The sequence below is a fragment of the Protopterus annectens genome, chromosome 7.part0 (assembly GCF_019279795.1).
Source record: "Protopterus annectens isolate FY-2018-M chromosome 7.part0, PAN1.0, whole genome shotgun sequence".
NCBI classification, from domain to species: domain Eukaryota; kingdom Metazoa; phylum Chordata; order Ceratodontiformes; family Protopteridae; genus Protopterus; species Protopterus annectens.
Genome location: NC_056739.1, coordinates 820,772,039 through 820,786,775, shown reverse-complemented (window position 1 = coordinate 820,786,775; position 14,737 = coordinate 820,772,039). Strand labels below are relative to the sequence as shown.

Below are 14,737 nucleotides of genomic sequence, written 5' to 3'. Positions count from 1 at the left end.
TACTACTTCAGTACTAAATTAAAACACATATGTATACACAATCTATTAATGACACCAAAGTAAAAGATTTTCTCAGTTATCACTAATCATTTTCCACTGCTGCTGTAATGACTTTCCATTTATAAATGAAAGAAAGCTTTATACTATTCACTAAAGCCATGATAATATGCCCATCATATCAATAAAATACGCATTTCTTCAGGATTACTCACTAATTTTACATCATTTTGAAGTGTTTCAATTTAAATTTAAATTTCTTTTATTATTTCTCCTACTATAGGAACTCTGCGGTTTCTTAATTTATTTGCTGCATAACTTGAGTAATCGCAAGTTAATATGATGTTGTTAACTACTTCACATAAATTCAGGTACTTTTACACTATCTGTATGCAGATTAGGTCCTTTTATGCTTAGCTTTATGAACTGCAGCAATATGTGAATGTGTAAGGCCACTTAACACTTAGCTCATGAACACAGCCGTGGGCTCACGTGAACACCTGGCAGAAAGGAACAGAATCTGCAGCAGTCCTCAGCAGTCCCCAGCATGTTGAGGGAACGTACATATAGCCTAAGATATGCTCAGAGCTCAATATATTTAGAACAAACAAAATGGAGTCATCTGTACAACAGTTTGCACAATCATGAAGTGGAATCTCTGCCCATCTAACATCATCTAGCACACCTCCTTACCTCAGATCAATCAACACTTAATAACAGTTGGTAATCACACACATAGGAATATAAAAGTATGTATTTCTGTATCCCTTCCCAAAAAAAATGCAGCAATAAATGACATTCAGGTGTAATACATCAAAAAAGGTAGCTTAGGCAATGCATAGCAGCAGTAGCGATTGTAAGTAATACAAAGAAAAATTATGATTGCATACAGTTTTTTATGTACCATATAAATGAAACATGAATGCATTATTTTAAAAAATATGTATGCAGCAAAAACTATTCAAATACAATTTGGACCAATGAATGGGAAATTGCAAATTCACCCTGGTCTGTCACCTGTGACCCTTACGGATAGGGACAGTTTGCAGATATCCTAATTCACAGGCATATACCAAAGCCATTCTAGTCTGAGGACATTGACAATTGGGAAATTTGGGCCAAGGAAACAGCTCCAGTACTTATTATTAATGCCCACCCCTCCAGGCTTGTCTAAAGGTCAGTTCCCTGTGCTTTCTCCTATTAACCTATTGAGCTTGGGCATCCTGAGGCAATGTAGTAACTGCCTCATGTACACTGACAACCCTCTCCTCTTACCTCCCAACACTCAGACTTGTGAGAGATGCACTTATATATCCAAACAGGAAGCCACACACTCTCCAGCCAACCCTGGAATAGCTGGTCAAGAGGAAAAGGTCAACACTTGCGCCGCACCACATGGAACACATAGCCCTCCAGAACCCACACCAGCACTGCCTTCACATAAAAACACAAACCGCACTCCCACCTTCGTGGAAGCTCTCAATAAAAATCTACCCAAACAGCAGAGACCTCCAAGGCAGAAATGCACTCGACCACCACAACACAACACTAATCACGAGACACATAACTCTCCTAAACAGTGTGCCACTCAACCAAAGTCCCTAAGGCAAAACAGCATGCTTAACACACTAGTCATAGGTGACTTGATAGCGAGGCACACTGATGTCCCACTCACTAGGTTGAATAAGGAGAAAGTAACAGTCAGGTGCCAGGATCTGCCACATAATGCATTCACTCAGGTCCCTCAACAACACGTACAAATATGGCTCTGTCATTGTACATGTGGGTGTGAATGACCTGAGACGTACTTCCCTGAACTACATGAAAAGAGACATGGAGGAGCACTCGGATTATGTAGCCCAGGCAGGTTTGACCCTGAGCAGCCTCCTACCATCACCCAGAATTATACCACCGTACAAGCAGAAAATGATTGATTTCAACAGTTGGCTAAGTTTCTGGTGTCATTCTAACGGGATCCAGTATCTGTCTGCCTGGGATGACATGATTGACAGACCTCGATGCTTTGCCAGAGATGGCCTGCATCTGTCACCCCTGGGCTTCTGGATACTGGCCAAGGCTCTTGCCATCCCTATAGTGCCTTTTTTAGGTGGTGTTCCAAAGACCAAATCACCACCATAACAGCTACAAACAAATGCAATCTGAGGGTCATGCTGCTCAACGATAGAAGTCTAAATCTTAAAATGCAGTCGCTTAAAGCACTCCTTAAAATGGAGAACATTGACATTTGTGCTGTAACAGAGACCTGGTTCAAGGCAGCAGAAACTGCCCCTGCACTCCCAGGCTATAACTCATTCCACACCTATCGGCCCCAGAACTTGGACCGAAGCTCTAAAGGCGGTGGTGTTTCCGTATTCATAAAGGATGCACACACCTCCAGACTAGTAGCTCAACATAATGCACCAGAGATACTTCACGTGCAGCTAACATTGGGTAAGACAGTGATTCAGGTTGTAGTCTGCTATAGGTCCCCAACCATGACCCAAGACTCACACTCCACATTCCTAAGCACCCTGAAGAATATTAGGGTCCAACCTAACACTCTCATACTGGGTGACTTCGACTACCCCTCCATTATTTATTTATTTATTTATTTATTTGCAGTTGGTTTACCAGGATAGTCCATTGGGCCAAAAGAACCCGTTTTCAATGGAGTCCTGGGGAGAAAAGCTCCAATACAGACAAAAGTAGGTGCATACAAAAATTACAAAAAGATTGTACAGAGTAAAACATAAAACATTTAAGCTCACAATTCAAAAGCATTCAAATCAATACAGTATGATGAGGATAAATGAGAGGTAAGAAAAAAAGAAAGAGTAATGTGATATTCATCTAGAGGAGTTATTCAAGCAGACATCAAATAACCTTACAGAGTAGGTATATTGAGGGAACATTGGTTTGTTAGGTAGAGATACGTATCAAAAGTGTAAAGGATGATGAGATATAATAAATTTATGAGGGGAGGGAGCAAGAGCATTAACTGGGAAAACTACTCATGTACCAATACACCTGCCCAACATTTCCTGGAATTCATTAATTCCAATGCCGTGGCCCAGCTCGTTCTTACCCCTACTAGAGGTAGCAACATCCTTGACCTGGTCATTACTAACATGGGCGACCATTGCTTTATACCAATAGTCAACTCCTCCCTGGTTAGATCCGACCACAAGCTAATCACTTTGGAAATCCACATCCCCACCCCACCCCAACCCCCGCAAAGGTAACCACCATGAAATCTTCTCCAAAGCTAATTTTGGGCTCCTAAACACAGAGGTGGCTAACTTCATGGCACCCATGCAATCGGAGAGCATCGGCATGACTGCCGAATCATTCACGAATGCCCTGTATGAACACGTGCACAAATCCATGAATCTCTCCATACCCAATAGAACCAAGATGCTTTCCTCCAAAAAAAGGAAGCCAACCTGGTGGTCCTCTGCCATAAAGAAACTCTACAACAGAAAGAGAAAACTGATGTGAAATAAGGTGAAGTCCCAAGACTGGAAAAACTCCCTTATCAACCTCAACAAAAAGTTGAGATCCCTCATCAAATCCTCTAAAGCTAGCTATGAAAACAGAATTGCAGGCAGCCAATAGTAAAGACAACCACAAGGCCTTCTAGTTATGTAAAGAATCTCCATGGCAATACCCAGATTTGCTCGGAGAAGTTGCACAATGGCACCTCCTATACCGAGCCAACAGATATTGCCAATATACTGGCCAACAGATTCAGTGCCAACTTTACCCCCCCAAAGGACCAATCACAATACCAGTAGATTACCAGGCACCCAGTATTACTGCTGCACAGGTTAAAACAGCACTGTCCAAGGCCAAGAATACAGCTTCTATGGGACTTGACAATATCCATGGCTGTGTTCTACATGAACTACTGAGTGAACTGGCACCTCACCTGTGTGGCCTGTTCAATCACAGCCTCACTTCAGGCTTTGCCCCTAATGAACGGCACATTGCTACAGTCATCCTTCTCCACAAAGGAGGAGCGACTACAGACCCTGGGAACTATCGCCCCATTAGCCGGACAAGTCTGATATGCAAATCTATGGAACGCATCATCATGGACCTAATAAACAAGGATATAGGGAATCTCCAAACTCTGGATCCCACACAGTTTGGTTATGCCTGCTCATCCTGGTCGACTTCTTTGAGTCAGTCACCAGAGCTGTGGATGAAGGCAAGGTGGTTCATACAGCCTACCTTGATCTGGCCAAGGCCTTTGATACCATTCCCCACTCAGGAATCATAAAAAACTCACTAAAGTAGGCATCACTCCTATATCACTAGGTGGGTTGCAAACTGGCTCACAGATAGAACCCACAGTGTGAAAGTAGCTGACTCCAAGTCAGACTGCCAACCAGTCATGAGTAGAGTCCCACAGGGTTTTTGGTTCTGGGTCCTCTCCTGTTTAGTATCTACTTCTCTGAAGTCCAGGCCAACACAAATGGACTCTGGCTGACAAAGTTTGCAGACGATTGCAAGTTGGGAGCCATAATTAGCTCCCCAAGTGATGTTGACATCCTACAGAAAGGCCTCACTGAGACCAACGACTGGTGTCAAAACCATGGACTTAAGCTCAATGCCAAAAAATGTGTCATCATCCCCTTTGGGAAAAACCCGGTTCCCGTGAATTACCACATCGACGGTTGTCCACTGAACACAGAAGGTGTCATAAGAGATCTGGGAACACAGGTTGACAGGAACCTCTCTTTTGACCACCACATTGCCACTGTGGTCAGAAAGTACTTCTATGTGGCACATCTCATTATTAAGGGTTTTGCATCCAGGAAGAAAGAGGTCATTGTTTCCCTCTACTCTTCCCTCATTAGGCCTATCATCGAGTACAATGCCCCATCTGGCATGTACCTCACTAGACACCTGCAACAACTGGAGAGACTGCAAAAGTACCTCACAAGGAGGATCCTAGGGCTTAAACACTTGTCCTATATAGACAAACTCAAAAAACTCCAACTATTCTCTGTTTCATATCGCCTATTTAGAGGCAATCTCTGCTTGACTTACAAAGCCATGTCTAACCCAGCTCTGTTAGAAATGCTACATTTAAAGAAATCCCAATCCCTCTGCACCACATGCTCCAGAGACCTCAACCTCATTACCACAATCAACAGAATGTGCTGGAGGGACAGGTTCATAACCCAGAGACTGCCCATGCTATGGAATAGACTTCCCATACATGTCAAGCGGTGTGCCTCACTCGCCTTCTTCAAGAGAAATCTTGATGAATGGATGGGAAATAGAAAATTCACCCTGGGAATCACTCCAGTGGCTCTACTCAACAGAGACACTGGGAACTAAGGTTGGGTGGCACGATGCCAGGGTAATCCTATGGGCTAGGCTTGTAAAGGCTCCAAGGCCATTAACCTAGTACACACCTATGAATCTATGAATGACTAGGCTGAAAAAGGCTCTAGGGCTGTTAGCCAACTAACTTCAAACCAAACTTGCCAATAGTAATATTACCGGGCATAATGCCCCTGATTGTTATCTGGGTTTGGCTAAAGAGGTGACACACCCCAGAGGGAGTGGTTCTAAACCTGTGAACCAAAGCTGTGATCATGCTTTCTTTATTCTGGTTCTGTCACTTTGAATGATGGTAGCATCTGTGAAGTCACAAGGCTGAGGTCCAAGCTGGTCAGACAAGGAGACATTGACAATGATCCACCGTCTTAGGGAGTCATATCTGGATAAGATTCAGTAAACAACAGTAACTGGGTGGAAAAAGATTGCTAGCTCGCCAGAGTAGGATGACCACTTGCCATCTGTAACACAGATCACCCACTCCAGTCAACAGTGTTGCCACAGGTACGATGACTTATTGAAGCATAGGACAGAAGAGCTGGCTGAGTTGGCTGACCACACAGAGGTGAGAAGGGCAAGATCTATAGTAAGGATTAATTTTTTTTTTTGGGGGGGGGGATCATAAACATAAATTTATAAAAAATAAAGTATATGAAAGTTGCATAAATGAAGGCATTTGCTAGAAGAAATATGTGTAGGTGCAAAAATATATCTGTAACATTATTATAATATTGCAAAAGAAAGCATAAGCATATCTGTACTTAGAACTATATCTGTATACTAATTTATGGAATATTTATGTGCTAACATAATTGTTTGTATTAATACAAGTATATCATGTATGGGTAAAATAATTATTTGCATATACATGTCTGTAAATCACAGGCATAGATCTGCACATGTCCACCTAAAATTACAGGTCCATGTATGTATACAGAAAAAAAATGTTTGCATTTCCACATATTTTCATTTAGCATTACATTACTTTAGGAAATTGATAAATTGCATGTTTAAAGCTGTCTCGCTATGTTAAACCCATTTAACATGGCGAGACAGCTTTAAAAAAAGCAATGGAGAAAGGAAGATCTCCGTTACATTTTTAAAGCTGTCTCTCTATTTTAAACTCCTTTACCATAGTGAGACAGTGTCTAAACAGCAACGGAGATCTTGCATTCTCCGTTGCTGTAAAAAAAAGACATACTAATGGAAAAAATCCGGGCGACCGTACCTTTTTCCATTAGTATAAGTCTGATTTACAACACGCACGCTGACCAATCAGCGTGCACGTTTTGGAATATTAATGGGGGGGGGGGGTCGTTGTATAATCACAATTATTAAAGATATTACTAGATTTTTTTTTTAAATCTTCCAGAAGACACACATCTCTAAAAATATCATATTAACATACACAGATAAGGCTACCTTTTAGCACTGCACTCCATAGAATCATAGGAGATTACTAGGCTATCGACCCGGAGGTCATTTTAAGCCTAGCCATTTCAACCAATATAATATAGCAGTACTAGTCAATACCTAATATTGCATTTAGTGATGACTGCCCATGTCTGGGAGGGTCGTGGGCACTGTCCCCAATAAGAATTTACGGTGCCACATCCATTTGTCCAGGTTTCTCTTGAACTGTGTCATAAAGGTGCTCTGTTTCACATATATTGATAGCCTGTTCCAAAGATGTGGCAGTTGCTGGGAGATAAATCTGTCCCTCCAGCATCTCCTATTAAAGTCACAGGCCATATTTAAGTCCAGTCATTACTAAGGAAAAATGAACAGTTGCTGTTCTGCTTAAAATATTCCTCAAACATCTAAAATATTAAGTTAACTACAACATTCTAAAGAATTCCTTAATATTCTAAAACATTTTATATGATGAACGCAAGCTTATAATAACTAATCTCTTTATTTTATTACCTTACTTTATGCAACAGGACATTATTGTAAGTAGAGTTCTTTATTTTATTTTATTTCTTCCTGTTATAACACATTAGCACCCAGTCCCGTGATGTGTGTGTGTGTGTCTGTGTTTATATATATATATATATATATATATATATATATATATATATATATATATATATACTGCTGTCTGCTGCAGTCAACTGTTTCCACCTCTGCCTATTTGTTAAGTCTTTAAGCCTTCAGTATGAATTGCAAAATTATTTATACAAATGGAATTTATTATCATAATCTATACTTATGGTAAGTGTGACATAGCTGTACTTTGCACCTTCTCCCACCCATCCTATAGGGTTTACTTTCCCAATGCACCATAGAACCAGCCCCTCCTCAGTTTGTAGGAAGAGGATGTTACATTAGGCTGTTCCTGGTGCAAAAAAAAAAAAAAAGAGGACAGTAGAGATTCTTTCTGGTCCAAAAGTCTCAATAAAGTCTTCAAAACTTGTTTAATTAGAATTTTAATGCCTTCTCATCTTGCCACTATAAGGAGGACAGCTGTAGTTGTTAAGAAGGAATGCAATGTTCACAGTAGTACCAAACTTCCTTCTTGCCAGTTTTGGCATCAGCACGGGCTAACATTATTCTGTGTCACCCTAAAAGGTATCAAAATAGTAATACAAAATACCAGGATTCTCAACGTTTTATCTCGACTTTCAAGGGCACTGTTTCAAATCAGTGTTCTGTTTCATTCACAAAACAGAACAGTTTCCATGATTGTGTATGTCTGAAGAATAAGCAGTCTGTGACTGTGTGGCCTAAAAAGACTTTAATGACTCACAATATTGTTGCAAAGTGCATTTATAAAGTCACAGTGAACACTACCACAGAAAATTAGGGACAAAGGAACGAAAATGAATTAGCAATAATTTCAGTGGAAGACTAAAACACTCGTGTATAAGGGGAAAAAAAACTTTTTGCCACTGTCCGAGAGCTAAAAATATGCAACCTAAAAAAATAAATACAAAGTGTGCCATCCTGGATTAAATCAGTCCCTCCTCAGATTTTTCTTTCCTACCTAAAATAACAGAATGCTTCTGAGTGCACTTTTTTGAGAAGCTATAGTTTTGTCTCATAAGTTCCCGGGATGTAGAAATGGATGAAATGTTATAAAGCATGAGACATCAGCCATATGATTATTTCCCCCCTGGTGATTTTTAACTCATTAAGCACCATCTAGCAAACTTACATGGAAAAACAAACCCAGTGATATGCAGTGTTGTCGCTTGTGAGTGAGCATATTATATCAGGTTGTTATACGTGCTGACATTCTGTAAGAGGATACAGTAGAAAGCTTTCCATACCTAATGAAAACCTCCATAAGGCGAGAACACTACATGGGAAATAACCGTCCTGGAACTTCCTTGTAGCTTTGTATATCATCTTTAATTCATGTTTGCTACTTGCTTGAGCATGATGTACTGGTTGCATTTTCTTCATGCTTGTTTGCATGTGCTGCACTACTGCTAGATCAACTCTAATTCCTCGAGCCTCAACTCCATGAAAATCAGTTCACCGACAACGCTGACATTTCTTGATGCATGCACGTTCCTCCTTACAGCAGACTGCCGAACCGTGAAGTAATTTTTTATTTTTTTTTTTAAACTGTCCTGGCCAACCTGCAGCTGTAAGTGGGAGGGCGCTCACCCCCTCCCCCACAGTTCCAGCTTCCAGTTACAGTTCAGCAGGGCGCCAAGAAGAGCACAAACTTTGCTAATTAAAATAAATAAAAACTGCACCCTTTAAGAGGCTGGCCTTTACGGCGCCCTAGGCGGTCGCCTAGTTCACTTATGCCTAAGACCAGCCGTGCCCCCAAGATTTTTATCCAGCTCCTTTGCCACCAATTCTACTCCCCAGGTGATGCAGCACACTATCATTGTCCTGGGCCATGTGCAGTACTTTGCTTGCATTTGTTTGCAATGATCTTCAAGGGCCATCTTTCTGTCCACTTTTTGAACCTTTCCAAGTCCTTCCTTAGACTCACCTGCCCCCATCCTACACTGCTTAGTCTTCAGCAAAGAGGCTAATCATGTTCTCTTTACACTCAGATAGACCCAAGACAAACACACTGAGGATCACACAACTCATGTGCTAGTCACTTTCCTAATTTCAGACGCTTTTACTTTTACTACAACCCTCTGTGTTGTATCTTTCAACCATGCAACAATCTAGTTTTTCTTAGCTCAAACCTCCCCCACCTCTCTATTTTTTCTATAAGTGTTCTGGGACAACCATGTCAGCAGCCTACCCGAAGTTAGTGTGCAAATATCAACATCTTCTGGGACTTCCCTGTGAAACTGCCATCACATGTATCAATAGTGTCTCCCAAGCCTTCACTCTATAAGCATGTGCAACACCTTTTAAAAGCTTCTTTTTAACTTCTATTTATTCATGTTTTAGATTAGTTACTGAGCAATCTAAAACCCTGTTAATGAATACATTTCTTCTCACATCTTATTTTTATTCCACCTCCAAGTACTTCCTGCACTATCTTCTTTACTCTCCTCACTTTTAGACAGAACAGCCTCTGTGGCCTTACCCTGTGAACCTGCAAGATGCACCTAAACACTTTAAATTGGTTTGAAGCATGTATATGCAACTTTATATGTCTTTCATAAGCTGCTGTTTTCTAAGCCCAAAGCAACTTAACAGCTAATCCTGTACATAACAGGTTGAGTATGGGCTCCTAGACAGACTGCCAAGAGTCACAGACAGACAGATGAAGGACTGAATAGTTGTTATGTAGAAGTGTCTGTGTGTGCACTAAAAACACATTAATTATCTTCAGTCCCCCCCTTAGAAGTAAATTATTTGAAAGGAAACCAACTCATTGTCTCAGAGGACCTGAAGATATATCTCTAGGTAGAAGCTCCATACATAATGGCTATTAGCCAAATAAAAACTTATGAAATGCAACACCTGCCTGTTAGAATGTAATTCCTGAAAACATTAGTAAAATCAATCCATCCATCCACAACCCCTTTTTCCCATTTTTTGGTCATGGGGTTGGAGTGTCACTTTACCAGTGACAATCATCTAGAGCCAAGGTTTACACTGTCAGGTGGCTAGCCCTGCTGCAATAGTTTATCCACACCACACACTCACACCTACAATCAACTTTGAGTGTCCAGTCTGACTACTACATGTCCTTGGAATGTGGGAGGAAACCACAGCCCCTGGAGGAAACCCATGTGAACACAAGGAGAACATGCAGACTCAGCACAGAAGGCACCCCAGCCAAGAACTGAACTGGGAAACCTGTTGCTGTGAGGCAGCAATGGTATAATAAAATTCAAGAAAAAAAAATGTCACCTTGAAAATAAAAGCAAATGCAAATGCTTCAGTAATACTGGACAGTCAGAGGTCATATTAACTTATCTTCAGTATATATTTATACAGGATATGAATACACAACTACACTACTCTTACTGTAGGCCACAGCAAACACATTATAAATGTACACTAATAAATGTATGAATGTATAAAGTGTACATAGTTTAACTTATTTTATGTAAGATAGCATAGTTCAATATAAATTATAGTTTATTACCTTTGCCATTTAAGTGCTACACAGAATTAATTGCTAACATCCACTCATCATCTTGCTCTGCTTATATATAACAACATGCAGTTGTAAGGTACAGGCCAGGCCTAGTTTGTTCACCTCAGGGCCAAGCCTGCTGGAAAAAAAATCACCATCTAAATAATATACTTCCTATCTTCAATATATATATCTACTATATGAATATATACTATATACTGTATTTTAACAATGCTCACATTCTGATATTTGTTAGTAAAGCTTATACTCTACTGTTTGTTTTAATATGCAATAATGTTTATATTCTGATGCCTTTTAATTTATAGTATTACTTTCATGGCCGAAAAGGGTCTTTGGACCACTTCATTTACCTGGAAAACAAAAACAAATAAATAAATAGTCTTACTGAAGTAGCATGTCAAAGCGATTCTGTTTCCCTGAACCTGCTAGTGTCAAGCTGTGATCCCAGCACTCACTAGGTAACAGCACAACATTAGGTACAAGCAGCAGCCCTCACTCCACTTGGTGAGAAGAAGTGTATTTGTGACTGATGGCCACTAAACATTACATCACGCTGAGTATTCTGGTATCTGATCTCACTGTGAAACCCAGTCCCTGAAGTTATAGACGTTATCTGCCTAGCTATACCCAGACCCTGAAGTTGCAGGAGTTTTCTGCCTAACTATGTTCAGTCCTTGGAGCTGCAGGAGTTATCTGCCTAGCTATGCCCAGCCCCTGGAGTTTCAGGAGTTATCTGCCTAGCTGTGCCCAATCCCTGGAGTTGCAGGAGTTATCTGCCTAGCTGTGCCCAATCCCTGGAGTTTCAAGAGTTATCTGTCTAGCTATGCCCAGTCCCTGAAGTTGCAAGAGTTATCTGCCCAGCTGTGCCCAATCCCTGGAGTTTCAGGAGTTATCTGCTTAGTTATGCCCAGTACTTGGGAGTTTCAGGAGTTATGTGCCTAGCTATACCCAGTCTTTGGAATTGCAGGAGTTATCTACCTAGCTGTGCCCAATCCCTGGAGTTGCAGGAGTTAAATGCCTAGCTGTGCCCAATCCCTGGAGTTGCAGGAGTTATCTACCTAGCTATGCCCAATCCCTGGAATTGCAGGAGTTATCTGCCTAGCTGAACCCAGTCCCCGGAGTTGCAGGAGTTATCTGCCTAGCTGTAGCCAGTCCCTGAAATTGCAGGAGATATCTGCTTAGCTGTGCCCAGTCCCTGAAGCTGCAGGAGTTATCAGCCTAGCTGTGACTCTTCTCAAACAGTGTGGGCTGCACTATGTCTAGCAGTGAATGGCACTTGTTGGTATATTATGCAGTTACCTGCCAAAAAACAGAAACTGATGTCTACTTGAATACCATACAAGAAAGAGAAGACCATGGTGGATAAATATTTCAGGCCATTAGTTCACATATGCTCATAAGACCACATTTAGTGATTCCTGTAACACTTCCAAAACAAATGTGATGAGGTGAGGCCTGCAAAAACCTGACGGACCTTGGGTTGATGACATCAAAGAAGACTTTCAGGGGAAGGGTCGAACATCAGAGTATTTAAAAATAAAAAGAATGTTACATTGTGAACATGTCAGCATTTTCAAGTCAGACTTTAACTCTCGTCTCTCTTTTCTGGTTAACACTGTTTATGCCTAGACAATGATGCCTTCAGAAGAAAAAAATTGAAGGTTACCTCATACATGCTAGCCTGTTGCTATCAGTGGTCTCTTGTGCTGCTTGGACTATCCCTAGGGTGGGTAAAGGCTAACACAGCTATTTGCTGACATTATTTCGGGGGTTTCCAGTACAGCTGTTCTGTTGAAGCTGTAAACAATGGAAGCACTTGTAACAGAAACCTTTGTGGTGGTCCATCTGCTTGACACCTGACTGCCCATTTTCCTTCTCCTCCTGTGAAATATTGGCCTTATAGTGACTGCTGTTATCATGGTGGGCACACACACAGTTCCTGTAAAATTAGCACTGATGCTGTAGAGTCAATGGGGTATTGGTGCATCCTCCATACCCCCCCAGGATACTGGGGGGGGGGTGTATGGTCATCCAAGAACTCATCCTTCAGTTTCCCTCCCTCTTTCACACTACTTTGTAAGAGGTACCACGTTTGGGATGTTCTGTCCTACCCACTCAAGTCAACCCCTTCCCCAAGAAAAAACTAACATCTGAGTCTGAAGCCCACCAAGTGATGTCATAAACTGATGTAGCAATGGGCCTCTCAGAATGTTGTTTCTATGCACTTTATTGAATGTGGTGAAACTGGCACTCACCTAGCAATGTGCTCCTCTGCATGGTCTCCATATGCTGAACTGTAATTTCCAAAATATCGGCTTTCTCCAGTTTAGATTGCTGCACAAAAATGAAAAAAAAAGAAAGTGAATCAGATTCATTAACTACTTGGACTAGACAGAACTCTAGGGAAAGGTGCATACTGATCACCGAACGGTGAGGCCTATGACGTACATCAAGATTGTACGCATCAACCATAATACTCTTCAGCTGATCCAGGCTGCTGTTGATTCTTTCCCGCCTTTTTTTCTCAATTAGAGGTTTTCTGAGCTAAAAAAGAAAAAGCAAACAATTAAGTTATGGTTGGTAATTTCCTTTCTGTCCCCCAATCTCAAAAAAAAAGAAGAAAGAAATATTCTCAGCTGCTATTTATTCTTTTATGTGGTATATCAAACATAATACTTTAATTTATTCTTCAGCTTGCTGACCATGGAGACCATGTCATTTCACTAACAAAAACACCCAGCATCTGATAAAATGTAAACAATTAGTAACATGCACTCACATAAAATACTATGCCTAAATGGATCCACAATATTTTGTCAGTTCAGTTTGTGATTATATAAACACAGATTTTATATATATATATATATATATATATATATATATATATATATATCTGTGTATATATGTATATATATATATATATATATATATATATATATATATATATATATATATATATATATATATATATATATATACATACACACACACACACACATATGTATACACATATGTATATGGGTCCCTATCAGTTGATCAAGTTTTCAGAAACTTGAAAATCATACGGTCAATACCATATGATCGAGTTTTTGAAAACATGAAGCTTCTGAATGGAGATTGCAGTACAGTGAGGACCGTTTTCTTCACTATAGTGTGATCTCAGAGTTGGTATATATCATTTGCAGGGGGTTCAGGGGGTCTTGGCCCCTTCAAAACCGTAGATTTTTGTGGGTTTTGATTTTTGAGCTTTCAGAAACTCGATCATATGGTCTCAACCATATGAATTTTGAGTTTCTGAAAATTCAATCTGACATAGACCCATATATATATGTATGTATGTATGTATATGCTAATAATATACCCAGATAAGGGTGAGATAAAAACAAAAAGAACAATTATCTAGTGCACTAGGTAATTATTTTCACTACACAACTGATAAATTAACATTCTTCTATCCTTTTGCTTTGTTTAGCAAATTACCTATCCCCTTGACATGTTATCAGAGCTAATAAAATTTCCTAAACCTGCAATATTTATTCCACTCTCTAAAAATCAAATATGTTTACGCACTCCACACAAAAAACCTAGACAATGGCAAGCAGCAACACACACAACTCACCAAAACAACACCCCAAGAAAATTGCATTCATTTTTATTAGAACAACAAAAGGAAAAGACCAAAATATAAAACAAAATAAAACCATAATTAGCCAATCAGAAAACAGTATAACTGGCAAAATGGACAAATGCTAATGATTTAAACCAAATATAAACTAAAAACATTACTAAAGTGTAAAATTAAAAAATCTCACCATAACATTCATTTTACTGCTCATCTGCTTAAATGAACTTTCACAA

The 14,737-nt window shown here is 40.1% G+C and overlaps 1 protein-coding gene across 2 annotated transcripts in view; it reads right to left on the bottom strand.

Moving 5' to 3' along the window:
• The window catches only part of LOC122806711 (transcription factor HES-1-like), a 78,408-nt gene that overhangs the window by 30,293 nt on the left and 33,378 nt on the right, over nucleotides 1-14,737 (bottom strand). For both annotated transcript variants that reach the window (XM_044077351.1, XM_044077352.1), the window contains exons 2-3: nucleotides 13,328-13,423; nucleotides 13,135-13,213 (exon numbers count right to left, since the gene is read on the bottom strand). In XM_044077351.1, the coding sequence (XP_043933286.1) occupies nucleotides 13,135-13,213; nucleotides 13,328-13,423 (175 nt within the window). The remainder of the gene's footprint in view (nucleotides 1-13,134; nucleotides 13,214-13,327; nucleotides 13,424-14,737) is intronic.